The following is a 26,981-nucleotide window of genomic DNA, read 5'->3' on the forward strand; positions in this document are numbered from 1 at the left end:
CGAGAGGAATCTCTCAAAATCAATATCTATCAAAAAATCAATTTTTTTTTTCAATTTTTAATATTCAATTCAAGTCAAGTTTCAATCTTTCTCACAAAAAGAAGTTTTTTTATCTCGATTCAAGTTTCAATCTTTCTCTAGATGGATTTACTGTTCACCGGCACTGTTCACGGGTGTTGTTCATCGTCACTATTCACGGGTACTGTTCATCGTCACTGTCCGCCGGTACTATTCATTGCCATGTTCAAGGCACTTTTCAAGGTTCTACAATCTCTCGTCTCATTATTCTCCATGGTTCGAAGTCAATATTCAAGTTTCGCAATCTTTCTGACTTCGTAATCTCTCTGTTTCGAAATCAGTATATAGGGTGCGCACGCCCTCAAGATTGCCTTCATCAAAGTGCGTCTACTTCTCTCTCTCAGATCACGCGACTTCGCTATAAAGCGCCATCACGCCAAGATTGCCTTCATCAAGGCACACCCGCGCCCTCCTCTCTGTATCTCGCACTAGCTGTTCAATTTTGTTGCATGGGGCGCACGCGCTGGATTTAGCCTTGCTCAAAACGCGCCCACGCCCTTGTCTAAACATATCAGGTCCAGTTTTTCGTATTCTTCAGAAGTTTCTCCTCGTCTCAACTAATATGATTTCGTAGAATTCCTGATTATTGGTTGGTTGATAAGTTCTTTCATTTATAAGGGTTTAACTCCCTTTCATGTCATGGTTCTGAGTTTTATGGTGTTTCACCGGATTTCTATTTTTCGCCTTCTTATTAAGGAGCTTCTCATATGTTGCTGTCGTTGATGGTTCAGCTTTTCAGGTTTTGATTCTTTTTATGCCACAGTGGTGCGGTGTACTTTCGATAATCTCTCGGTTGCAAATCCACATTATCAACGCCTCTATTTTTCATCAATCTCTCAGGTTGCAGTCACATCATCACTATACTATTCAAATTCATCTCTCAGGTTGCAGTCATCACACAAGTGTTCTGTTTCCAGTTTGTGCCTGTGGTATAAATTTAATTTTCAGGTTAGGCCATTGTTTACACCGACAATTTCACTTTTCAGAACGTCTCATCTCAACAGTTGTTTGAGTTCTTCAACTAAAAGTAGTTCTATGCGAAAGAGGGAGCTATATTCTTATCTTTTCTTTCTGTCATTCAAACTGTAATTTGCAAGTTTGCGGCATTACAACTTGAGGGGGAGTATTAGAATATGTCATATATGGAAAGTCTCACGTTTCTATAAGTGTGGACATCTATATCTAGTAGTTTTCATTCTCATGTTTTGGGTTACTTCACACCCAAGCTAAGTTAGTATAATATGTAACTCTGGATAGAGAACAATAATCAATCTATCACTCTAACCCTAATCAATCTCTCTCTCAATCAATCAATCTATATTATTCTCCATTGTTCTTCTTCTTGGTTTCTCTCAATATATCAATATCACAACTCTCCTAGTATCACCACTAACATACAATTTAACAAACGAGATGCCGAAGATTTTCTAAGGGACATGCAATTTTTTGGAAATCTTTCCTTTTGGAATGTCTCTACATAATTAAAAGGCCCTTTATGTCATGGGTTGGGCCCCGATTTACGACGCTATACGACTGTGTCCCCGCACTGTTCACACTTAACAATCATAGCTGGCGAATTTAACGACGGTGCCTGGTCACATATCTTTTGAGCGTCCTTCTTTTTGTCCAGTTCTCCTCGTTACCAAAGTCAATATTATGAAAGATGATTGACGACACTTGGGTCCCACCATTGACGAGGAGGAGTAAAGTTTGATTTTGTACGTGTGTCTAAAAGAAAATTATGATGCTTCCTTATGGTACGAAATTGATCCCAATGCCTATTCATTCGATGACGACACAACTACTTGTGTTTCTAGGATGCCAACATTTTCTCAACAAGGTTTTCCGCATACACATGCGTATGTAGTCTTAGACACGAAAATATATATCATAGGTGGTTATGAAAGTATGTTCTGTAAAACACCTTCTGTAGTTACTAAATTTATTCAGTACGTTCCGTCTTTGAAAGTTTTCGTATACGATACTCACTTTCCTGAATGTGGTTGGAGAATGGGTGTTCCAATGATTGGTGGAAAAGTGTAGAGAAAAAAAGTTGTTTGCGTTTTTTCTTGTAAGGCACGACTCGCGTCCTAGTTGGCTTGGAGCATACCGCGACATCCGCTCCTTTGGAGGATTTGTACTTAGCCAAATTTTGGGTCGAGTGAAAGAAAAGTTAATGGACTTTTGTGTACAAATTTTATTAAGCGCGCTCACGCTCACCTAAGCCTAAGGCAAGGCGCAACTGACGCTCGAACCCCTTCACAGACACATCGATTTTTTTTCAGTTCAGTATAAAAACAGAAGTTAAGTTTTCTATTCAACTTAACCTAATCAATACTAGAACAGAGACAGATATTGAAGAGTGCATTCTAAGTGAGTGTTTGAGTGTTCATTCTTTATAAGTGAATTGAGAGCTCTTGTAATCTGTTACTTTGTGCATCTAGTAAAGTTTGGATCTCACCGGTGGACGTGGGCACATTGCCGAATAACGTTATATCTGTGTCTTGTGGTTTGTTCTCTTTTACATTAGTCTCTTTACTTTATATGATTATTAGTTGATATTGAGAAGTGTTAGGATAGTACTTGGAGGGTGTTGAAGTCTTGTCTTGTAAGAAGAATCAATTCTTGGGTAGAGTTGATTCTTTCCTGGAGTGGATAACATTGTTTCCGCTTTAGTTATTCATAACAATTGGTATCAGAGCAGAATTTAAGACATTTCGAGTTTGAGTCTGTGAACTCAAAAAATTTATGGAGACAAGGTGTTTGATAAAATTCCTAAGTGAACGTTTTTTTTTTGTTATTGTATGTGACTTGAAAAAATGGCTCCCAGGATGTCAAATGTTAGGTCTGAAGTAGAGAAATTTAATGGAAAGAATAACTTTGGGATTTGGCAAGTCTAAGTAAAAGACATCCTCATTCAACAAGGTTTGCACAAAGCTTTAAAGGGGATTAAATCAAAGACGGCAAATACAAGTGATGATGATTGGGAAGAGTTCGATCTACAGGCTTGTTCATCAATCCGATTGTGTCTTGTTAATGAGGTCATGTATAATATGATGAGAGAAAGTACCACCACCGGTATTTGACTCAAGCTAGAATCTATGTATATGACCAAGAGTATGACGAACAAGATGTACCTTAAGAAATGCTTTATCGGTATATAATGGTGGATGGTTCAACGACACAAGAGCACGTTAATGAGTTCCGTCAACGCCTCGCGGATTATTTGAATGTTGGCATGAAGATGGATGATAAGGATCAAGCGGCATGTTTAATATTCTCTTTGCCTGAGAGCTATGAGCATCTAATAACTATATTTATAAACAGAAAAGATGTTGATCTTGACGAAGTTCAAAGTGTACTTCTTTCTTATGAGTTGATGAAGAAGACACGAGTTGAGAATAACATTGATGCAGGACAAGGGCGAGTGGCAAGATGAAGATCGTATGAAAAGGCATCTACAAGCAATGAGATGTCTAGGTCCAAGTCAAAGAAGTCGCTGAAACATGTGAAGTGCTACAATTGCGATGAAAAGAGACATTACGCAAATAATTGTCCTCACCCGAAGAAAGATAACAAGAAAAATGGTAAGAAGAAAGGTAAGGCTAATGTTGAGGCAAGTTTTGCTTCAGGCTTTGAAGTGGAAGATGTAAGTCTTTGTGTGTGTCACAAGACTATATGACGGATCGGTGGATCCTTGATTCCGGGTGTTCCTACCATATGTGCCCAAATAGAAAGTGGTTTGCTTCTTATGAGAGCATCGATGGCGGTTCCATTTTGATGGGTAATAACCATGCGTGCAAGACGGTTGGGATTGGAATTATACAGATTAAGATGCATGATAGTGTTGTGAGGACTTTAAATGATGTAAGACATGTTTCTGAGCTAAAGAAAAATCTTATTTCTCTTGGTACCTTGAATTCCAAAGGCCACAAGTTTGTGGGGAAAGGTGGAGTCCTAGAGATTGTTAGTGACTCTTTAGTTGTTATGAAGGGTTAAAGACATGAAACATTGTATACTTTGATGGGTAATACGGTGACTGGAAATGTAGCAGTTGGTACATGTAGTGATGATTCTGAGTACACTAAGATGTGACATATGCATTTAGGGCATATGAGTGAACGGGGTTTGCCTGAGTTGTGCAAGCGAGAGTTCTTGAAGGACTTGAAGAAGCCAAGTATAGGGTTCTGTGAGCATTATGTCTATGGGAAGCAGTGTAGAGTCAAGTTCAGTTCAAGCAAGCATACGACAACATGCATCCTTGATTATGTGCATACAGATGTTTGTGGACCCTCCATAGTGGCTTCAAAAGGAGGTAACCGTTATTATGTCTCATTCATTTATGATCATACTCGCTATGTATGGGTGTATATGATGAAAATGAAAGATGAAGTATTTGAGATATTTAAGAAGTAGAAGGCAAGAGTTGAGAATCGCACAGATAGGAAGGTGAAGACTTTAAGATCTGACAATGGTACTGAATATACCTATAGGCCTTTCCAAGAGTTTTGTGTACAACAGGAAATTGCCAGACACTGGATAATCAGGGGCACACCTCAGCAGAATGGAATGGCAGAGAGGATGAATAGAACCTTGCTTGAAAGAGCAAGATGTTTGTTATCTAATGCCAGTATAGGCAAAGAGTATTGGGCATGCAGTGTCCATGACGTGTTACCTGTATAATAGGTCACCAGTTCCAACTATAGATTGCAAGACACCTTATAAGGTGTGGTCAGGTAACCCAGCTGATTATAGTATTTTGCGAGTGTTTGGATTGACTGCTTACTACTATGTTAAGAAAAACAAGCTAGATCCTAGAGCTAAGAAGACAATATTCTTGGGCTTCACAAATTTGGTAAAGGGATACAGATTGTGGTGTCTAGAAGACCACAAGTTTCTGGTCAGTAGAGATGTTACTTTTGATGAGACTTCCGTGTTATTTTTCAGTAAATTGGAAAAAGTTTGGCAGAATGGTGAGTCTATAGAAATTCAAACTCTACCGAGCTTGAGTTGTCGATCGCGATGAGATGACCGGTTGGTTCATAATGAGGTACCGGATCATGGAACCACGCATCAACAACGAAAAGAAGAGCATGAGCATCCGCGAATCTAGTAGCCGTGGTGAATCTCCAGCCAAAGAAACAAGTTAAGGAAGTACACAAGTATGGGCACGATAAGCCGGTGAAACATTATGGTCAGGTGGATTTAGTGGCATATGCACTGAATATTGAAGATGATGAGCCAAATAGCTTCACGGAAACTGTTAGAGATGCTCATTACAGAGATTTGTTAGTTATTATGCAGAAAGAGATGGAATCTCTTGATAAAAATCACACATGGGACCTTGTCTTATTGCCACAGGGCAAGAGGACTATCGACAGTAAATGGGTGTTCAGAAAGAAAGAGGTCCTTCCTGAGTTTGACAATACTGGGTACAAGGCAATTAAGAGTGGTAGCAAAGGGTTTCTCACAGAAGGAAGGAGTCGACTATAATGAGGTATCTTCCTCGGTAGTCAAACATACTTCCATTCGTGTGTTATTAAGTTTAGTTGCTCACTTCGACTTGGAGTTAGAGCAACTTGATGTGAAAACTGCTTTCTTGCATGGGGACTTGGAGGAAGAGATCTGTATGAGACAACCTAAAGGTTTTGTTATTGCTAAGAAAGAAGATCATGTGTGCAAGTTAAATCGGTCATTGTATGGTTTAAAGCAATCGCTAAGGCAATGGTACAAGCGCTTTGACACGTTCATGATGCAACATGAGTATACCCGAAGTAAGTATGACTGTTGTGTTTACTTTCGTAGGCTTCGTGGTAATGACTTCATCTATCTCTTGCTTTATGTAGATGACATACTTATTGTTTCCAAAAATATGGTGAAAATAGACAAGTTGAAATTTCAACTTAGCTCTGAGTTTGAGATGAAGGACTTGGGTGGAGCCAATAAGATATTGGGCATGGAGATTGACAGAGACAGGAAGAAGCAACAGCTAGTTGTATCTCAGAAGAAATACTTTAAAAAAGTAATTTCTCAGTTTGGTATAGAGAATGCAAAGTCAGTTTCTACTCTTTTGGCTGGGCATTTTAGGCTTTTAGTTAAGTTCTCTCCTAGTTCGGTGGAGGAACAAAAGCATATGGCTCATGTTCCTTATGATAGTGCAGTGGCCAGTTTGATGTATGCTATGATATGCACACGCCCGAACATTTCACAGGCAGTCAGTGTTGTAAGCAGATATATAGCAAATCCTGGTAAGCAGCATTGGGAGGCAGTGAAATGGATATTTAGATACTTGAAGGGTACCTTGGATGTGAGATTAATTTATGGTAGAGGTACTTGTTATGTTAGTGGTTATGTGGATTCAGATTATGCAGGTGATCTAGATAGATGACAATCTACTACTGATTATGTTTTTATGATGCATCGTGCACCGGTTAGTTGGAAGTCTATGCTACAGGCTATAATTGCTCTATATACTACAGAGGTAGAGTATATGGCAGTGGCAGAGGCAGTGAAAGAGGCACTATGGCTTCGAGGTCTTCTATATGATATGAGTATTGAGCATAACAGTGTTGCTTTATATTGTGATAGTCAGAGTGCTATTCATTTGGCGAAGAACCAGGTTCATTATGCTCGGACCAAGCATATTGATATCCGTTATCATTTTGTGCGGGATGTAGTTGAGGATTGTGATGTAGCACTTGAGAAAGTGGGCACCCATGACAATCCTACTGATATACTGACGAAGGTTGTCATCGGAATTAAGTTCCAACATTGGTTGGACTTGCTCCAAATCCTACATGTTTGATTAGAGCCCTTTGTGGGCATGGCCCTTTGGGGTAGTTGACGGCAAGTTTGGGATATGATTTGAAGACTAGTGCTTCTTGATGGATGTGTTCGGCTTGGTTTTATGTGTTAAAACCTCACCGAGGTGGAGAATGTAGAGAAAAAGGGTTGTTTGCGTTTTTTCTTGTAAGGCGCAACTCGCGCCTTAGTTAGCTTGGAGCACAGCGCGACACGCGCTCCCTTGGAGGATTTGTACTTCGCCAAATTTTGGGTCAAGCGAAAGAAAAGTTACTGGACTTTTGTGTACAAATTCTATTAGGTGCGCTCGCGCTCACCCGCTCCTAAGGCAAAGCGTGACTCGCGCTCGGACCCCTTCACAGACACATCATTTTTTTTTAGTCCAGTATAAAAACAAAAGTTAGGTTTTCTATTCAACTTAATCTAACCAATAATAGAACAGAGACAGACATTGAAGAGTGCATTCTAAGTGAGCGTTTAAGTGTTTATTCTTTGTGAGTAAATTGAGAGCTCTTGTAATCTGTTATTTTGTGTATCTAGTAAAGCTTTGATCTCGTAGGTGGACGTAGGCACATTGTCGAACCACGTTATATCCGTGTCTTGTGGTTTGTTCTCTTTTACATTAGTCTCTTTACTTTATATGTTTGTTAGTTTATATTGAGAAGTGTTGAAATAGTAATTGGAGTGTGTTGAAGTTTTGTCTTGTAAGAAGAATCAATCCTTGTATCGAGTTGATTCTTTCCTGGAGTAGATAATATTGATTCCACTTTAGTTATTCACAAGAAAAAAGTAGTGCAGGAGTGGGCTAGTGGCTGCTTTCAACGGCAAGATATATGTGTTAGGCCGGCTCAAGTAATAGAGAATGTCCTAATTAGTCTCTGGGTGGGGTATTTGATCCCACCTCGAATTCATGGTCAGACTTGCCTTATCCTCCACAACGGGTTCTTACCTCTTGTTATACAGCAAAATATGTTGTTAGTTATTGTACGAAATCAATTATTTTAAGTTATGTAGGCGCTGGTCTTGTTACTTTTAATGCAAAAGAGTGTTCATGGACGTGTCATATGGAAGATAATGAGTCATATAAGATGGACATGTCGGCTCTGAGTCCATCTATAAAATATTTGATTTATCTTCGAGAGTGGTTGCTGGCGGACATGTGTATATGTTTTGGCAGAATGGATTGTTTGCTTGTCCTTTAGCTGCGTTTGTGTCCATAGAAGGTATGAATAGTGCTACTGAGTCTATGGACTACGATACCAACGTCTTTTTCCTTCATTTGGGAAAGAAACAATTGTGTCTGGTTTGGTGTGTCAATGGTTTCCCAGATAAACATCGTGTTTGTTGCTTAACGTTTTATGTTAGATCGGAGGAGGACAGACAATTGCACGCTGACATCCATCAATCTAGTTTCTATCTCGCAAAGGGTAGATGCATTCTTAATTGCTCGGCAATGTAAGTACTCCTGATCTGCTTCTCTCTCTCTACATATTGGTTCTATTCAAAGGGCCAACATTATTCCTTTTATTGACACTTTCAAGTTCATAGCAAAGTAACAATCTCCCACACATTTTGAGCCTGTTTTCTACCTTTGTTACCATAAACGTACTGCAATAGTGCAATACTATACCATTTTCTGACAAACTTTTTTGCTATGAAATCTCATATTTAGTCTGGTGTGTGCTGTCTAATATATTCCGCGGAATCTATGGTGGGGAAGTCTTTCTGGCATGACTGTACACTTGAAACGCCATTGCGAAGAACAGCCTTACTTCAATAACAAGTGGATACAGCTAGCCTATATGTACATGTGTATAAGTAACGTAACGTAAGGGTGTTATTAGTTCGTTTGAAGTAATGGTTAGGTTTAACTCGTCAAAAGGATAAAAAAGGCTTAAGAATTAAACAGAGGCTTTAATTATTCGGCTTAAGAATTAAACAGAGGCTTTAATTATTCTGAACTACTTTAGATGGATGATATTTCTTAGTGTATCAGGCACAAATCATATAATAAAGTTGATTATGGAAGCTTTGGAACTTCAACGTTTGAAAGTAGGTGTAGTCGTGTAGCAGTTGCAAACCACCTCTTCTTTTACATTCTTTGACATTAATGTAGGAGCATCCATGTTCTGATGATGGTACCCTGTAGAAATATTGTGATAAACAATTAGCATAAATACTAAGAGTAACATTTTGAGACAATCATATATTCCATAAACTCCTGCTTCCAATGATTCTCGATGTATAACTGCTTGATGTACATCTCCTTACAGGAAACGGGCAAGTTGCGATAATATTGGATCAGTAGGTATTAGCACGATACGTGGTTGTGCTGTTCCAGCCTTCCAGGTATGCACAATCAACCAACTTTTCTACCGTACCTGAACAAATTTTCTTAGATTATCTTATATATGTAGATATCCCTGTCCAGTAGCTTTTTCTAGCACTCCTAAGCTAGTTCCTTATAATCAATTTCTATTCATTTACTAATTGTTTTTTATGTGTATTTATATGGATCATAATTGGTATGCGTTAATCGTGCCTGTGTAATAAAGGTCGAATTGCACTGCACAACTTACTGTGAACTCTGCTATCTTATAGGAATCATCATATTGGTATCCTTTTTTTGTGGTTAAAAAACAATAGAAAACTCTGAGTAGTGTCCCTTCTATGCCCTATAGGATGTATGATCCACCCAATTTGCATGTTTGAAATTGCCAGTTACTCTAAAACCTTGAATTCGCAGAGAGGGAGGAACACTATTAATCTCAACATTCCCCATAACTAAAGCATGTTGGAATTAACCTTCGGTGGGCACACCTAGAGAGACTTGAACCAGCAATCTCCTCTAACCAAAGTTCTGCTACCATGATAAAGAGGCAGCTACTCTAAAATCCAAACATGTAGAAATGTAGAGGATGGAATATTATGGTTAACATTAGGTGGAAGTGAGATGAAATAATCTCATTGTCAAGTAGCCTAAACCAACTATATTGCCCCTCATATACTGTATAGATTTTCTGATCCTATGACAATGATGCCTAAATATTTCAGGGACAAGACAAAACGTGGTCCCGTCTCCGAAAGTTCATTTTGCATTTTCAGGGACAAGCCAAGTGATGATCCCGTCTCAATTAACACAGGTACTAACGTTCAAGCCATCTTGTGTCTGTGTTCTGTAATATATTTCATATTTTTTATTTATTCATTTTCTTAACAATTTTTATAGATCAACACGAGTACACATATATACTTAAAGATATCTTTGGATACACTGATGAAAAGAAAATTGTTTTCAAGCAATTTTCAATCGTTTAAATTTATTTACCGCACCAACCATTGCACAGAAGATCTGTTTCTGATTTTTTGTCTGTTTTTCAAACTTTGTTTACACGTTACGAGGCATGCACGTCGTGTCTACGTTGGTGACCTGCCTACTGGGGTAGATGAGCAGGTTTTTTTTCTCTCTTATTTGTTATTTTCTTATAATTAATAAAATGCTTGTCATGCTAAAGCTTTGTAAAATCTAACTGAATTTGGTGGGTCTGAACATTTTCACTCCAAGTGTTTGAAGATTTGTGTCACTTATATAATCTGGTTGCAACATATCGATTAGCAGCCATAGCATTGCATTGCACTGCACTCTTTTCCCCTCTCCTCGACATTTACTGTTCAACATTGCACTTGAATTTTCAGCTTGAGGGTTCTAGTACTTCACCCTTTCATTTCACACAACACATCCCCTATGCATCTTCTCTTTGGTTTTCGTGGTATGATTTTCAATCATACTGCTAATGCAGGCAGTTGTCTCCTCATTTGTGTTGCACTCTAGTTTTGTTGCTCTACGACTTTCCTGCCATAATTTTGTGTAGCATAATGTAGCAAGACAACATTTTTCACAATCCTCTTGGCAAACTCTCACTGCTTCATATTGTGACTAGGAGGGGAATGTTGAATATCATTAGAAACTTGGACATATTATTTATGATTAGGGAATATTGTTAGAAATAATATTCAGTAATGTTTAGGGCACTAATTTGTTCAAAAGTTCAGTGAGAGTTGTGTATGTCTCGGTTCTACAAGGGTTGAGATGCGGTAGATCACATGTCTTGACACCACAAGTCTTTCGGTTAGCTGTGTCGAGATATTAGATGTTCCTGGGTTTTTACTTTGAGATTGTCGAGATATTAGATGTTCCTGGGTTTTTACAGTAGTGATAGTGTCGTGAAGGATCTAAATTCTAGGGTTTTTTGGTTGCATTGAAATCTATTCTTTTATATGAATACGTTTATAGTTTGACGAAACATACAAGATTTTGGAGTTAACATATAGAGGCCTTGATGTTAACCTTCTCAAGTTCTTCATTTGTATTTATCAATCTTCAAGTTTATTAAGTCTATGTACTGCAAATGGAAGTTCCCTCCGATAGGGTATATGAAACTGAATACTAATGGTTCTATGAAGCGGAACACTGTGGGCTGTGGTGGAATAGCCATTGATCAATATGGGAATATTATTCTCACTTACACCGGTGGAGGTTACCAACATTCAGTAATATTTCAAGAGCCTAAAGCTATTGAAGTGGGACTACATCTCTGCCAGTAACAAAATATTCAGAAGGTTAAAGTTTGCTCTGACTCCCTCAGAGCAATTCAAATTCTCAAAGGTTCTGAAGAAGCCCCATGGCTCTGCTGTAATTTAATTGCTGCTATCAGATATGAAGTTTCAAGGTTTCGGGATGTGATCTTCTCTCATGTCTATAGAGAAGTTAACAAGAGTGCGGATTACCTTGCAAACCTATCTGTGTCTTTTGATGATCAATATGTATGTAATGGTCCTCCCTTAGACAGTAAACTTTCTGAACTAGTTTCAAATGATGTAAGGGGAATGATTTATTTAAGAGCTTAATACAGGTAAGGGTCTGCCAAACCCTATTAACTTGTTTCAAAAAAAAAAGCCTATGTAATTGTTTTTTTTTGCTTCTTTTGAAGCAGAGAATTTTAGCCATTTTTTGCAGTGTTATGGTTGGTATTGGGGCATACTTTACAGGTCCAGGTCTGTTTACACTCAACGTTGCTTCTTTTCACACTGTCAAGCATTTTATTTAAGTTATTTTTGAACTCTACTTGTAGATCTTGCTGTAGTTGACATCTACATTAATAGGGAGAACAAATATGCTATTTTGGAAATGAGATCTGTGGCACTAGCAAGCAATGCAATGGTGCTTGATGGCATTATTTTTTAGGTGAGTATAAAGATAGGCAGTTGACGAGTATTAAGTTAACGAGAGATTAAAGTTTGTGTTTTAAGGGTTCTTATATTAATTAATGTTTTAATCAAGTTTTTATCTCGCTACTTAATTTTCATCACCTTATTTCTTGAAGCGCCACTGCTTAATGATCACATCCCTGAGGTGTGATCGAGCTTAGAGTTCAAATGTTTTGCACAATTGCATGTTCAATTCCAACTTACCCACTTAAAATTTGTTTGCACTGTTAATTTCACTTCTATCTAAACTGTAGTTCAGTGATTTCCATGGGTTGTCAGTAAGCATCATAAACTCATAGTTGCTCAATGTACCAATTTCTTTTATTTGATCAGGGAACCCCTGTAAGGATTAGAAGGCCTGGTGACTACAACCTGGATTAGCGGCGGATCTTGGACCTAGTCAACCAAGCTGTTATCTAAAGCTAGAGGCCATCAATCGAGAAACATTGTAAGTCTTACTTTTAGTTCTTTTTTTCTCAATATGTTAATAATTGTATTAAACAAACGTAAGAAATAGTGTACAAGGAAGTGTTCAAACTCTGAAGGTTGAACAGAAATTTAAGCAAATCTTAGAAAGCATTGATAGTGGACCTCCAATTTATACATCCATGGTGGCCTCTCAAAAAACTAATTGTTAATTTTTGTCAAAGCCACTTTTGCAACTTTATCAGCTAAAAGGTTCACTTCCCTCAAAATATGAGATACCAGAATACTATCTAGCTTTCTGATGCATTCTTGATTTCCTTCAAACTACCCTTTAATAACCGAGGTGGAGAGTTACTCCTAAATTCTCTCACAGATGCTGCTGCATCTGATTCGACTCGTTACTTCCTCCAAGCTCTTGTAAGAGCTAATTTCACAATCTCAAGTATGGCAGTGCACTCTGCACAATACTTTCCCCCAACCCCTTACCTGCTATCAGCAAGAAGTTTCCCTTCATGTCTCTGAAAGTCTGAATGATGCCCCATATCCTGCCATTCTCTTCAAACATCGTTCTGCTACATTGCTCGATTCTCCATTCCATCCATGTCTCTATATGTTGTAAGTTTTTTCTCTATGTGAGCCAAAAAAAAAGTTACCGAGCAAAAAAAAAAAAAGTTTTTTCTCTATGTGAGCCACTCATTTGAGCTGTTATCCTCATATGTGTATTCCACATAATAGGTTGATCCTCTATTATATGCAAGGTCATTTTATTTTCTTAGTAATATTTCATCATTGATGAAAAAAAAAATAGTACAAGCTATATATGAGAGGGTTTAGTCAAGCATCTGCAAGGAACTAATACATCTGGATCCCCTGTAGCCTGCTTATCCATAGCCATCCCATCTCTTATATAGAGATGCTTCCTAAACAAGGCTCTGAGGATTCCATAGGACTTGCAAATATGCCAATTACAGGATCTTAGAATCGTCATCCATTTTAAAGTCACAAAATATGTAGTCTCTATGGCCTAAACATAATATACCAGACAGTCCTATGAAAAGACTATTTGTGATACTATTCCTGCTGTGCTTTAGTCAATGATCCTTAGTGGTGAAGTTTCTAGTATTTCTGTCCTTCCAAATAGTCCATTGGATGACTGTTTCTACGTGTTTGAAAACGTCTTTTCTCGTCTAAGAGGAAAGGCTCCAGAAGGCAAGGTTATTTACAATACATACAGTACTTGATCTTTGTTTATTACATCAATTTTGTTTTACCAATGAGAACCGATAATGTCATATAGCAATAATGAGAGGGGAAAACCCCAAAAAATTGGTCATATCTCTTGAGTTGAGAAAAGTGGTATAAGAAGAAGAAACTTGGAATGTCTTATTCTTCACCTACACAATGACCAATGACAATAAATTGTAAATCCTTTTCTCAATGAAGGCATACAGCAGCAATGGGGACGGGAGACCACAAAAATTTGGTCCTATCCCTTGAGTTGAGAAAGGTGGCACAAGAAATAAGTGGTGAAGGTCTTATTCTTCACTTCTATGCAGTGACAAATAACTAGGAATTGTCATCCTTTTCTCCACAATTTATCGACCTCTTATATTCTGTGTCTGTTGCTGTTCATCATAAGGTCATCTTCAAAAAAAAAAAGGGAAAAGGAGAAGAAAGTCTGCCCTTAACTCATTTCTGGTGGTTGTTTAGTATCTTAAGATGCAATGGGACGGACAACGCAATTTTTCTGTCTTAAAGTCCTCCTTCAATACACATTTAGTTTCAGACCATTTTTCGTTTTACTTTCAGATTATGATGACTCAATCATGGTTAGTTGCTTCCAATAGCTTTTTTTTTTTTGATAGTCAATTGCTTCCAATAGCTCCTCCATAATTACAAGCATGCTTATAACATGTGCGTGGGAAATGAAGTCAAATACAGACTATATGGAGGATTGTCATATTTTCTTTGCTTATAAATGAGCTCCATTTTTCTTAGAGACTTTTTTTATTTTTTGAATAGTGCAGCAAATGGCCAAATTACCATGTTACGGAAGACAATGCAGGTAAATAATTATTTCAATGACTTTGTGAATTTTTTTAACTTTGCAGTTATTATTGGACATATTTTTGTTTATGATACTCATAATATGTGGCATTGCGTGAGGCATTAGCCTGGGAAGCAAGTATCCCGCATTCAAATGGATTGGATGCTTGTCCATCACGTGTTCTCTGCTTGCTTGAGGTATTATTACTTTAGCTAAGTGATGTTTGGTATTAGGCACATCAGCAAGCGCATCATTACATGGCTTGACAAGAACGTTATTAGTTTGAGCATAAATTGCAGCGCCATCTGATGGAATTTGTAGATGTATCTATCTGTATTCTGAAGTGGATAATGATCTTGACCTCTTGCTTCTTTTCTTAAAGGTTGTATGTGCAAGTGGTTTGTCTCATGAGGATTACTTATCTTATGTGGATATCTTTCGGAAGAATGGAGAGAAGTACGGTATGAACAATTGCATCCTTGCACCTTTCTGTTTATTGGAATTATATTCAAAGCATTTCTTAACTCAAAAGATTTCCAGTTCTGCGGTGTTGGATGATATATTTTAGAGTTTTTTTTTTCATAATCCGTTTTCCATTTTGCCAAGCACTCGAGAAGAAAATAAAGACATTTTGGATTGAACTAATTTTTGGTGGATACCTCTATTCGTACAAACCCTGCCAGATGTAGCCTCGATTTAACTGTGAAAATGGACAATGCACAGTCATTCATTTTGTAAACGAGTAGCGATATGCCGATATGGGACTTGATCAATGTGGTTAGGAGATCTTACTTGCCTAAAATTAAAGAACAACAAAATGTCTATGCATTTCAAACGTCACTTATAAACATGAGTATGGCTTTTTGAGTAAATGGATCCTTAAGTTTATGTGTGTGTGTGTGGAGTAGTCTACTGTTGAATGAAAATCATGAAATGGAAACTTATCACATAACCTGTGTTGTGTGCTAAGAGTTCGATGTATGAATAATGTAGTAGGAGTATACCTAGTTCCGGCTTACTGTGCAAAATACTGTCTGCCTAATTTGTAGTTTTTGTTGAGTTCAAAATAAGATAGGTCACTCGTCTGACGGGGCCACGGGAGTATATACTTTGGGTTGCTTGGTTACTCGATCAGCTATAATTCTCTATTAGGAACCAAAAAGCATTAAGACACCAACATGAACTCTTATTTCATATTCTCTTTTTTATTGAAGTAAACAGAAAAGATAGATGTACTACTGATAATATAAGCAAAACGGGTTGTGTCACCATTTTGACCACTCAATGAACCAGTGATCTAGTGCCTCTTTTTAATAGCATGGTGGTTAGAAAACTTTAGATGGACCAGACTCACACCATTATGGAAATAGTGAAACAAGATGATTAATTTGTTTGAACATTATTTAAATTGCATTTCCTTTTTGAATGTTGGCTATGATTGAGGCAGATTCGGCACTATTATTGAACAATATCTGTTTGAAATTTTAATAAGCGCTACTAATTTGTTTTCCTCTACTTGTTGAATCCCTCAGGAACCCTGAAGTCTGTTGTTATTCCTCACCGAAATGGAAAAGAGAAGACCACGGCTGCTGGAAGGGTGGGTAATTAACTGTTTGTGCTCCTGTCTTACAAAACTCTCATGTCGTTGTTTTTCCTAAGAAAATTGTTTTATGCATCTATTGTTAAATGATATCATCCTAGATCTCCCCTCATATGATTATGATGGAAAGTACCGTCGTGGTCACCCAAGCTGCACAAAATTGCCAAATAATGTCATGCTCCATACTTTTAGACCTTAAACTCAACGCATATGCGTATGGGTATTTATTTAATCAATGCAATATCCAAATCATGTTGCTACAAGTCAGATTTGTTAAAAGAAAGCTTCCTTATGGTGAAGGTTCTTTGGGATCATGATTATGTAAATTAGTGGTGGATTGACTACTTAGTGAGTGTGAAGTGTGAGGGCGAGTTCCCTAGCCCATGTGGCAATTCCACATTCATTGGTAGTTGAGACTTGGGACCAACCTTTAGATGCTCGTCCTCTTGGACATGTTTCATGTTCGAAATCAACTATTTCTAAGGAATCCTACAGAAAAGGATTAGACATCAATCTGTCTTAAAGCTGTGGCCCTCAATATTTTTTGGTTAATACACATAAATAGTTTCTTCTTTTATTCTTGTTTAGTTTGTGCAGTCTCAGGCATTCAGACTTTCATGTTTTGCCACAATCCTTGGTTCAGGTTTTCTTGGAGTATTCATTCAGACTCCGCGAAGGCAATGAAAGGGATCAATGGAATGCAACTCGGATATAAGCGCTTTCTATTATCCTGGAGACAAATACAAAAGTAAGGACTGGAATTATTTGGATGATTACAGTAACTTCAAAGGTTGCCATGACAAACTGGCTGCTACTTGGCCTTGAATGAATTACTCGTTACACCCTTCTAATATGTGGTTTGTTTTTAGTGTTCGGTTGTTCACAATATCTACTATCTATATACTAAAACAGAGACCTTTAAAGAAGGATTTTCTCTCTCCTATGTGGCACTCTAATATGAGAGTTAGCTTTTTTTTCTATCTTATGTGGCACTCTAATATGAAAGATAATATTTTCTAATAGTCTCCCACGTAGATGGAACTTTTTGGAGAGTTTGAGTGTATTTCTAATTCTTATATTTTGAGAGTTTAAGTGTATTTTCAATTCTTATATATTTGATCAAATAAAAAAAAATTACTAAAAAAAAACTGGATGCAAACTCATTGAACTAACCTCAAACAATAATTAACGGGAAATCGGAAACTAAATGCAAATGCAACTTTATCAAATAATAAACACGAGAAATCGAAAACTTGATGCAAATACATTAAACTAATCTCACAGAATAATTAACGGGAAATCAGAAATTGGATGCAAATGCATCGAATCGACCTCAAAGAACAATTAATAGAAAATTGGGAATTTGATGCAAATGTATTGAACTAACCGAAAAGAATAATTAACGATCAATCGTAAACCGGATGCAACCGCAATGAACCCGATCTCAAAAATAAATAATGGGAATTGAAAATTGGATGCAAACTGCATTGAACTAACCTCAAAATATAAATAACTAAAAATCGTAAACTAGATGCAAATGCATTAAACTAACCTCAAAACATAGTTGGGTTATATGTTATGGGAATGTCTCGATAAGTATAGTTTTGCATTTAAAATGATGTTTATCTTATCTCTTTCAGATGATTAGGAACTCCTTTGCTATTCAAGTAGCTTCAATATATATGAACTTAGCGCTTTATTAGGCAATCTCACAAAAATTCAATTAAACTTCTATTATTAAACAAAACAAATGAAGTTGAAGAATTTTATCAAAGGTGAGTTTTTTTTTTAATGGAGAGTGAGGTTTTCACGTTATAAGAAATTTGGTTGAGTGATCAATATAATATTAATATATAATAGTTATGCATATTTGCAAATATTTTTTTTAGAATAATTAATATAACAACACCCATTCATAGATAATCTTTGAAGATTCCACATAGTGAGTCATGCATAATTTAAATAATAATTAACGAGAAATCGAAACTAGATAATCTTCGATGATCCCACATAGTAAATTAAAGCATAATTTACTTTTTATGTCATGTTTTCAAGGACACTACTGAGGATGGATCGATAGAAGTTGGTATTACACACCACATTGGATAATTATAAGGAAATTGGAAATTTGATTCAAATACATAACGAGCTCAAGGAGTAATTAATGGGAAATCATAAAGTTTATGCAAATTGCATTAAACTAATGACAGAGTAACTAACGGATAATTAGAAATTGAATGCAAATCCTTGAAAAATATTTATCGGAAAATCGAAACGGTATGCAAATACATCAAACAAACCTCAAATAATAATTAATGAGAAATCGAAACCGAATGCGAATGCATTGAACTTTACTCAAAAATAATTAACATAAAATCAAAACCGAATGCAAACGCGCATTGAACTAACCTCATAAAATAATTGGTGGGAAATCGAAAACTAAATGCAAATGCATTGAAATAACCTCAAAGAATAGTTAACGGAAAATAAAAAACTGGATATAATTATATCGAACTAACCTCAAAGCATAAATAATCGAAACTAGATGCGGATGTATTAAACTAACCTTAAAGAGTTATTAACGGAAAATCGAAACCGGATCCAAATGCAATGAACTAATCTCAAAGACTAATTAATGAAACATTAAAAATGGATGAAACTGCGCACCAACTAACCTAAATGAATAATTAATAACGGAAATTATAAATTTGATGTAATCGCATTGAACTAACCTCAAAAATAATTAACCGAAATCGAAACTTGATGCAAATGCATTGAACTAACCTCAAAGAACAATTAACATAAAATCTAAAATTATATACAACCGCATTGAACTAATATAAAAGAATAATTAACGGAAAACTAAAACTGGATGCAATCGCATTAAACTAAAATCGAGATTAACTAACGGAAATCAAAAATTGGATGCAAATGCATTGAAATAACATAAAAAATGGTTAACTAGAAATCGGAAGTCGGATGTAATCGCATCGCGACTTGACCTCAAGGCATAAATATCCACTTTTTAGCTTTCTCATATGAATAATTACAAGTAATTATGAACCCAAAATAAAAGTGAGTTTATAAAAACACAGACTCTTACATGTATGCAAACTGTATAGAAATTGTAAACTATCGAACTAACCTAGAAAAACAATTAACGAAATCGTAAACCTGGATGCAAATATATTGAACTAACCTCAAAGAGTAATTAACGGAGATTGGAACCGGATGCAAATGCAATGAACTAATCTCAAAGACTAATTAACGAAACATCAAAAACTGGATGCAATCATGCGTACTAAATTAACTTTAATGAATAACTAATAGGAAATCATAAAGTGGATGTAATTGCACTGTACTAACCTCAAATAATAATTAACGGAAATCGAAAACTTGATGCAATCGTGATTGTACTAACTTCAAAGAATAATTAATGAGAAATTAGAAACGGGATGCAACATACTATATTAAACTAACCTCAAAGAATAATTAATGGAAAATCATAAACTTGGTGCAAATGCATTGAATTAATAATCCTAAAACATATTTGTATTAACGAAACATCAAAAACTGGATGCAACTGTACGTACTAAATTAACTTTAATGAATAACTAATAGGAAATCATAAAGTGGATGTAATTGCACTGTACTAACCTCAAATAATAATTAACGGGAAATCGAAAACTTGATGCAACTGCATTGTACTAACTTCAAAGAATAATTAATGAGAAATTAGAAACGGGATGCAACATACTATATTAAACTAACCTCAAAGAATAATTAATGGAAAATCATAAACTTGGTGCAAATGCATTGAATTAATAATCCTAAAACATATTTGTATTTTATGTAGGGGGAATAAATGTCTCGACAAATATAGTTTTGCATTTTAAGCAGTGTTTATTATAATTATTTTTATTGTGATTGGGAATATCTTGCTATTCAAGTATCTTCAATATTATCTTCGCCGCATTGGGCATTCTCACAAAACTTTAATTATTAAACCTAACAATAAAAAAAAAAAAAAAAAAATCGATTAGTTTTATCAAGATTTGGTGCTTCCTTTTATAGAGAGTGGTGCAAAAATTTAAATGAGTAATTAATATAATTTTCATATCTCATAACTATGCATAGTTGCTAATATTTTTAGAATAATTTAATATAACGGCACCCGTTAAGTAGGACACGCTCATATGATAAATCTTTTCAAGTGGGAGTAGTGTATTATTTGAGGATATGGAAATAATCAATCTGTTTTAGTGATTTGTACACATTAGTACGTAAGCTGAACGGTGATGATTTACCGCTAAATCACTATAAATCTAATAAAACTATTATACAAGCTAGATCGAGTTTAAAATAATTTTATTTGAAAATTACAGATTAATATTATAAACCACAAAGTGAATGGACTGTCTCAATTTGATCCCTTAGTTTCCAAGTACTTATGCACCATAATCATTTGTTCATTAACGTATTTCGGTTTATTTTCAATAAAAATATATTTCTGATTCAAAAATTTGCCGCTAAATCACCATAAATCTAAGAAAACTATTATACAAGCTAGATCGAGTTTAATATAATTCTATTTGAAAATTATGGATTAATATCCTAAACCACAAAGTGAATAGGCTATCTCAATTTGATCCCTTAGTTTCCAAGTACTTATGCATCATAATCACGCTTCATTAACGTATTTCGTTTATTTTTAATAAAAATATATTATGATTCAAAAATTTGCCGCTAAATCACCATAAATATAATAAAATTATTATACAAGATAGATCGAGTTTAAGATAATTCTATTTGAAAATTACGGATTAATATCCTAAACCACAAAGTGATGAGGCTATCTCAATTTGATCTCTTAATTAGTTTCCAAGTACTTATGTACCATAATCATTGGTCATTAATGTATTTCGGTTTATTTTCAATAAAAATATATTCTGATTCGAAAATGTGTGTGAGACATTTTGTAAAGCATTTTCAGCCCACAAAATATTTAATAGATCCCGGGCGTATGTCCGGGTCCAAAATCTAGTTAACGCTATAAGTCTGACTAACTCACGAAATTCCAATAATTTCACCTAAACCCAAAATTTTCAATAACCTTTGAAAAACATTTTGTACTTTCTACTTTTCTAGTAATCTTCAGAATCAACGAGTAGGTCGAAATTTCGATCTTTCTGACCAAATCTGTAACATTGATATGAATAAAGGTGTGATGTGAGTATGTGACACACCTACACAAGTATGCATAGGTTGAACTAGATGAAGGTAACAGAAGTATACAAAATTACAATGGGTGAAATGGTGAATTGCTTTCATGCTATTCGCAATCACAGTAAACCGTTGTATCCTTTCAATTTATTCAAACAGACCAAATTGGGCAAATCCCATGGAGTGCGGAACGAAGGTCACTAACATCTTTATCATCCTCACATGGAAGTTGGAAGTCACGGAACATATCTTTCTTGGTCTTCAACAAAACCACGTTAACAAACTAACTAGGACCCGAACCCGAACCCCCCAAGGCCCCAGTGAGCTGCAAAATCCAAAGAAATGCCAAGGGTTTACACGTTACTAGCATCTTTGTACGGGTCTCCGCCACATTAACAATCTCCTATTTTATTTTATTTTTCATTAATTTATAGATGTGAAACTACCATTTTATCCCTACAAAAAGACAAAAAAAAAAAAAAACAAAAATAGCATGAGCTGTAATATTCGTGTTTGGCAAGGGGCAAAATTGGAAAAAAAATTAATGGCGTGATGAATTTACTGTTGAAGCCCTCGTTTTCTTTAAAGAAGTTAAATATGTACAACTATTAACTTAACTACAGGTCTACAGCACCCACAAGTTAGCTAGATTCCTGGTTCCATCCAGGCTTGTCAACACAAATTTTGATGTCTTTGATGCTAAGGCCGAGTCCAATGGGTTCCTATTTCCACATAAGTGGTGTACAAACCTGTGGATTTTACCCTCTATCCATATATTACTCTCTATGAGAATAAGGAGTGCATTCCACACCAATATAACTAGCTCCAAATGAAAATGATACATTCCACGCCAATTGAACTCGCTCCAAATGAAAAAAACAAAATGGCGCCACGATCTCGTTTGGCCTCACCATAAATTTGACCTCATTTGGCGATGGTTGAAGTAGAGTAGTATGTTCCAAACCATTGCACACAAAAGTCGTACTCTCTATCTTTAAAACATTATGTTTTAGAGAGGTATACCATTGGACTCAGCCTAAGCGTGCATGTATTTGTCAATTTATTTTCTGCATTCATATACCTTTTAAAATTTTGAATCTCATAGGCGACTTAAATTTGCACCCCGGTGATATGTGGGCCGAAATTTAGTTGCTTCTCATCGGCTGGGGAATAGTTGTAGTTCAATTAACCACACAGCCCAACCAGAGCTAAAGCCTTTTTAGATAAAACTCCACATATAGCTTGTTTTCTTCTAATGCTCCCTGCAAGAAGGATGGTTAAATAGAGATAATTTTTTTTGGGTCCTGTTAAATACACGCCCCGGTTCCTAAGAGGGCACTCTCCAACCCGGAACGGGTTCCCTGTTACGAAAAATATATCCAGTTCACTAAAAAATTAGAGGGCACGCTCCTTGTAATCGGGGCTTAATTCTTTCCTCGGTTACGAGCAGTTCTAACTCATCTAGAGCAACGCAAAAAAAAACAACCGATCGTAACTTCGCAAAAACAAACTTCATAAACACGGTAACCTCTCTCTCTCAAAAAAAGGCGCTACTTTCTTCTCTTTCACAACACCAATCACCAAACCCGTCTTCTCAAGTAATTTGTTTGCTAATGGTTCGAACTTCATTCCCATTAAAATTTCGAACTTGATATAAAAAAAACCAATTAATTAACTTGATTAATGGTTTGGAATTTAGGGTTTCAGTTGTTTAACTTGTTTCTGCGTGAATCCTAACTTTGCACAATTAATTGCTTGTGTATTCTCATATGTTTTTCATTTCTATATCTTTGGATACATTTTGACTTGGCTAATTATAGACAAAAGAAAAGGAGGGATGGATACATTTCTATATGTTAGTCTCGTACATTTCAAAATTTGAGTTGGTGCTCACTATTTTAACTTGTTGTAAGAAGTACTGAAACAAGAGTATTTTGTTTTTTTTTGCAATTCTTTTTTTTTGGGTGTTTGATCACTCACTTGTTTCATTTCGCTTTGGGAAGTTATTTGCCGAGGAAAAGGAACTCTGTCAAGGTATGTACATTTCTTCTTAGTCCACTAATAGTGTGAGCTAAATTTTGTATTTGGTCCTGCTAAATTACGATTTTGCATAAGAGCGCTTATGTTAATCTCAATGTGTGGAAATGTGGTTCTGACTTTTGAAGTCATATGAATAGTTTTTTTACCATCTTTGCTAATTTTTAGTGCTATTTTATAGAATTGGTAGCAATGGCAAGGACAAAGATAACCGGCCAGACAGGGATAATGATCGGATGAAATTAAAATTGGTTAGTAATGATGAGTCTTTAAAAAATAAAAGAAAGCCCCCGACTGCTTCAAACCGAAGGAAGAACAAAAAAGTAGCAATGGATTTTGAAAAAACCCATTGTGACGAGGTCGAAGCGGAAAATAGTGAAATTCGTATGGATATCAATGAGACTGAAAATGTAGATGGTGGTAATATGTCACAGCCCGAATTTCTAAACAATTAAAAAAATGAATATTTGAAATATAAATATCTCAAACATCACTATATTCAATTGTCTAAAAACCCAGGCTATGACGGGGTGGATACTACACATGCCAAATTCGAAAACCCACATCATAAAAGAATCTTAACAACAAAAATAATCTCCAAAATTCTCTTTATTACTTTATAAAAAAGTCTATCTTCCGTCCCAATAAAACATCAAACCACTCTAAAAATAACAGGTCTTCAACATCGTATTTTCATGTCATATGAAAAGAAAACTACGTTATTACATACTTTCAAAAGATCAGACCTAATAAAATAACCTCCCGGACTGCTCCAGGCAAGAATCCAAATCACACGCCGCGGTTCCACTGCCTTCCACCTATGTTTCCAAGAACACACCCACGTTGCCAAAACAAAGCAAACATGGGTCAGTAAAATGAAATTTGCTGGTATGAGTAGACTAACCACATAAAACCATTATCATACTTTAATTATCCAAACAATCACTTTATATTTCCCATAACTTAATTTTTTTCAGCTTGGAAGACAGGTAGTTCCGTTATTTCAACCGGCATAGTGTCTTCCCAAGCAAGACTTCCATTCTATTAACTCATTATCATAACTCGTTATTATAACTAGGTAACTGAATTAAAACTTACTGATATCCACTTTTGGATAAGGGTAGGACCGCGTCCCTGCACAAAATGTTATTAAGTCCTACCCTCCTACAAAAGAAAGTTAGAACTTCTATATAACATATGTAGATATCCTATAGTTATTCAAAAGAAAACCCAAACACTCGCATAATCAAATTAATACCACTAACCCGCAAGGCGAATACCTTAGTTCCTCTCTAGGGCAGTCCAAACAATCTGGTCATTCATGGCACATTCAATGAATACCCGGGTCATTCATGGCACATTCAATGAATACCCATATACAACACTAACGAGCCATTTATGGCACATTCAATAAATGCCCACCTAACATATGACATCAACAGTCATAAAACTCAATTCCAAAACTTTAGGCGTGGAGAGTTATAAAAGGTTGCAGTAAATTGTTTACGCATTATTGAACTTTATTGCATATATTATCTCCGAGAACGAAGGAGTATTTTGATTAATGTATTTTTGGTTTACGCGTTATTAATTATAGAGATGTCTAAGTGTCATATCGTTGCATATCATAAAATACGAAAATCTCACATAGTAGTTAATACACATACACACGTATATATAACGGTCTTAGCCTAAAACCAAGCATGCTAATAGCCCTAGACCTATCCTAATAACCCAAATCATAATCCGAGTTAAAAGGTCAAAATGGGTCAACTGGTCAAAGTCAACTCTGGTCAACAGTCAACTCTGGTCAAAGTTGACCTACCAAGGGTCAACAGCAGTCGACCAGTCCCAAACTCTTTTAACCCAAAAGCCCAAAGTCTAAGGCCCAAAGTCTAAAACAAAAAAAGAACTGGCCCAAAACTTAACTTGGTTCGGCCCAAAGAAAACCAAATAGAAAAGGCCCAAACAAAATAAGGTTTTTGGCCCAACCGATTAGGCCCAAGCCCAAGCCCAAATACAAACAAAAACGCACTGTTCATCTTCTTCCTCCCTCACCAGTGCTACCACCACCACACCAGCCACCACCGGCCATCCATCTCCACAATGAACCCAGCGGTTTGGTTCATGGAGAAAAACCCCATGTACCTGTACCAACAATTCGTGATTCTCTTATACAGTGACAATCTCGATTTGACGCCATTACTGCTCCTCCACCAATCAGTTCGGTTTCCGACCACCACCATCCTCCAAACCTAACCAAAAATACTCCCCATAAAAACCAACAACATTTAATGAAAGCAAAAACTTCAAATTATTAGATCAATTATCCTCATCCAAACTAGATCTGGATTCGCCCTCCATTAAAGCTTGTTCAAAGCTTCAAGCTTTAACAGCTCCACCCAATTTAACATTCAACCCAACAACTACAAAACAAAATACTTAACATCCAGATTCAAATCTATATTTCTCCTCATAGTCGGGGCGATCCCGCTGCCATTAACACTCATCTCCAGCTCCCAACAACCCTCATCCAAACGTCCAAACACCTATCCAACACTTCTCAACAACCAAGCATAAACCCATCTTCACCATAGCAATACGAGTTCAACTCACAACAATAGGACAGGGGACGCCATGAACAACTGTTTCACAGTTTCGACAGTTCAACATCACCACAAATCAAATAAAAACATACTTCAAACACAAAAATAAAAGGGACGGTTTGGTGTTGATGGCGACGCCATTAACCACCGGTGTCCAAACTTCGACAGTTTAAATGCTAAAATTCTTCATAGTTTTATTTACAGAAGTATTCCAAAGTTTTGTATCCGTCGGCACCATTACAGAGTTTACAATATCTCGGATATGTAAAACAGTATTATTGATAGGTTTAGCAAAAACAAATAATTAACCAAAATAAACCTCGTCAGACTACTCACAGTTTATAAACCGAACAGCTTTCCAAAAGCGGTAAAACCCCGAAAGACCGAAGTCGACTGTCAGCTAGCTATCCGAAGAACTCTTCCTTTTCTTCTTTCAGCCAAACTCCCCTTTTTTTTCCTCTTGTAAAACTCTATAGGTTTTTCGACCAACCCTATTCTGTTTCCTTTCTGCTAAAAACAAAACCCTCGAAATAGGGAAGAAGGTTTATCCCATAAACCCACGTCTCCTATTTCCACTAACACTTATCCTATTTTATTTTATCTATTATCTATTATTATTATTATTAGGAAAAAGAAAGAATAAAACACGGGGTGTTATAATATACACACCTTAAAAGGATCTCGTCCCGAGATTCAAGGTAGAGTGTAGATTAACCAAACAAACAGTACGTCAACCAATAAAAATGAAACATACGTGTATACGCAAGTATACACACCTTAAAAGGAATAAACGTAAATAGTTTTCTTCAATTGTCAACACTTAATTAAAAAATCATTCTTTCCGCGGTTCAGCATTGATATCATCAACGACTTATACTATGTCCACTATCACATA

The 26,981-nt window shown here is 36.2% G+C and overlaps 1 protein-coding gene across 23 annotated transcripts; it reads left to right on the forward strand.

The window, feature by feature from the left end:
- Positions 1–7,405: 7,405 nt before the first annotated feature.
- Positions 7,406–17,317, forward strand: LOC147508140 (splicing factor U2af large subunit B-like). Of its 23 annotated transcripts, none has more exons than XR_015217920.1 (13): positions 7,406–8,102; positions 8,245–8,334; positions 9,153–9,228; positions 9,934–10,022; positions 10,282–10,333; positions 11,874–11,934; positions 12,012–12,124; positions 12,481–12,595; positions 14,601–14,638; positions 14,747–14,817; positions 15,003–15,081; positions 16,153–16,217; positions 16,864–17,317. XR_015217920.1 is itself a non-coding variant. In XM_086600709.1 (12 exons), exons 8-12 carry the CDS (start codon positions 14,618–14,620, stop codon positions 16,933–16,935), a joined length of 315 nt encoding a protein of 104 aa, XP_086456835.1. In that variant the 5' UTR covers positions 7,431–8,102; positions 8,245–8,334; positions 9,153–9,228; positions 9,934–10,022; positions 10,282–11,934; positions 12,012–12,124; positions 12,481–12,595; positions 14,596–14,617; the 3' UTR covers positions 16,936–17,317. The 23 variants fall into 23 exon arrangements, 8 of the variants coding, with proteins under 8 accessions (XP_086456835.1, XP_086456834.1, XP_086456832.1 ...); XR_015217913.1 differs by having other exon boundaries at positions 7,419–8,102; positions 11,344–11,934; XR_015217917.1 differs by having other exon boundaries at positions 7,420–8,102; positions 10,282–11,792; positions 11,871–11,928.
- Positions 17,318–26,981: the final 9,664 nt, after the last annotated feature.

This window comes from Coptis chinensis, chromosome 3 (assembly GCF_015680905.1).
Source record: "Coptis chinensis isolate HL-2020 chromosome 3, ASM1568090v1, whole genome shotgun sequence".
In the NCBI taxonomy this organism is placed as follows: domain Eukaryota; kingdom Viridiplantae; phylum Streptophyta; class Magnoliopsida; order Ranunculales; family Ranunculaceae; genus Coptis; species Coptis chinensis.

Excerpts from the sequence above, each read along its gene's own strand:
- LOC147508140 (XM_086600703.1), top strand. The coding sequence starts at position 14,293 with ATGCAATGGGACGGACAACGCAATTTTTCTGTCTTAAAGTCCTCCTTC. Across the intron at positions 14,403-14,595 it reads ATTATGATGACTCAATCATG|TGCAGCAAATGGCCAAATTA; the intron begins GTTAGTTGCTTC and ends TTTTTTGAATAG. Across the intron at positions 14,639-14,739 it reads TGTTACGGAAGACAATGCAG|GCATTAGCCTGGGAAGCAAG; the intron begins GTAAATAATTAT and ends GCATTGCGTGAG.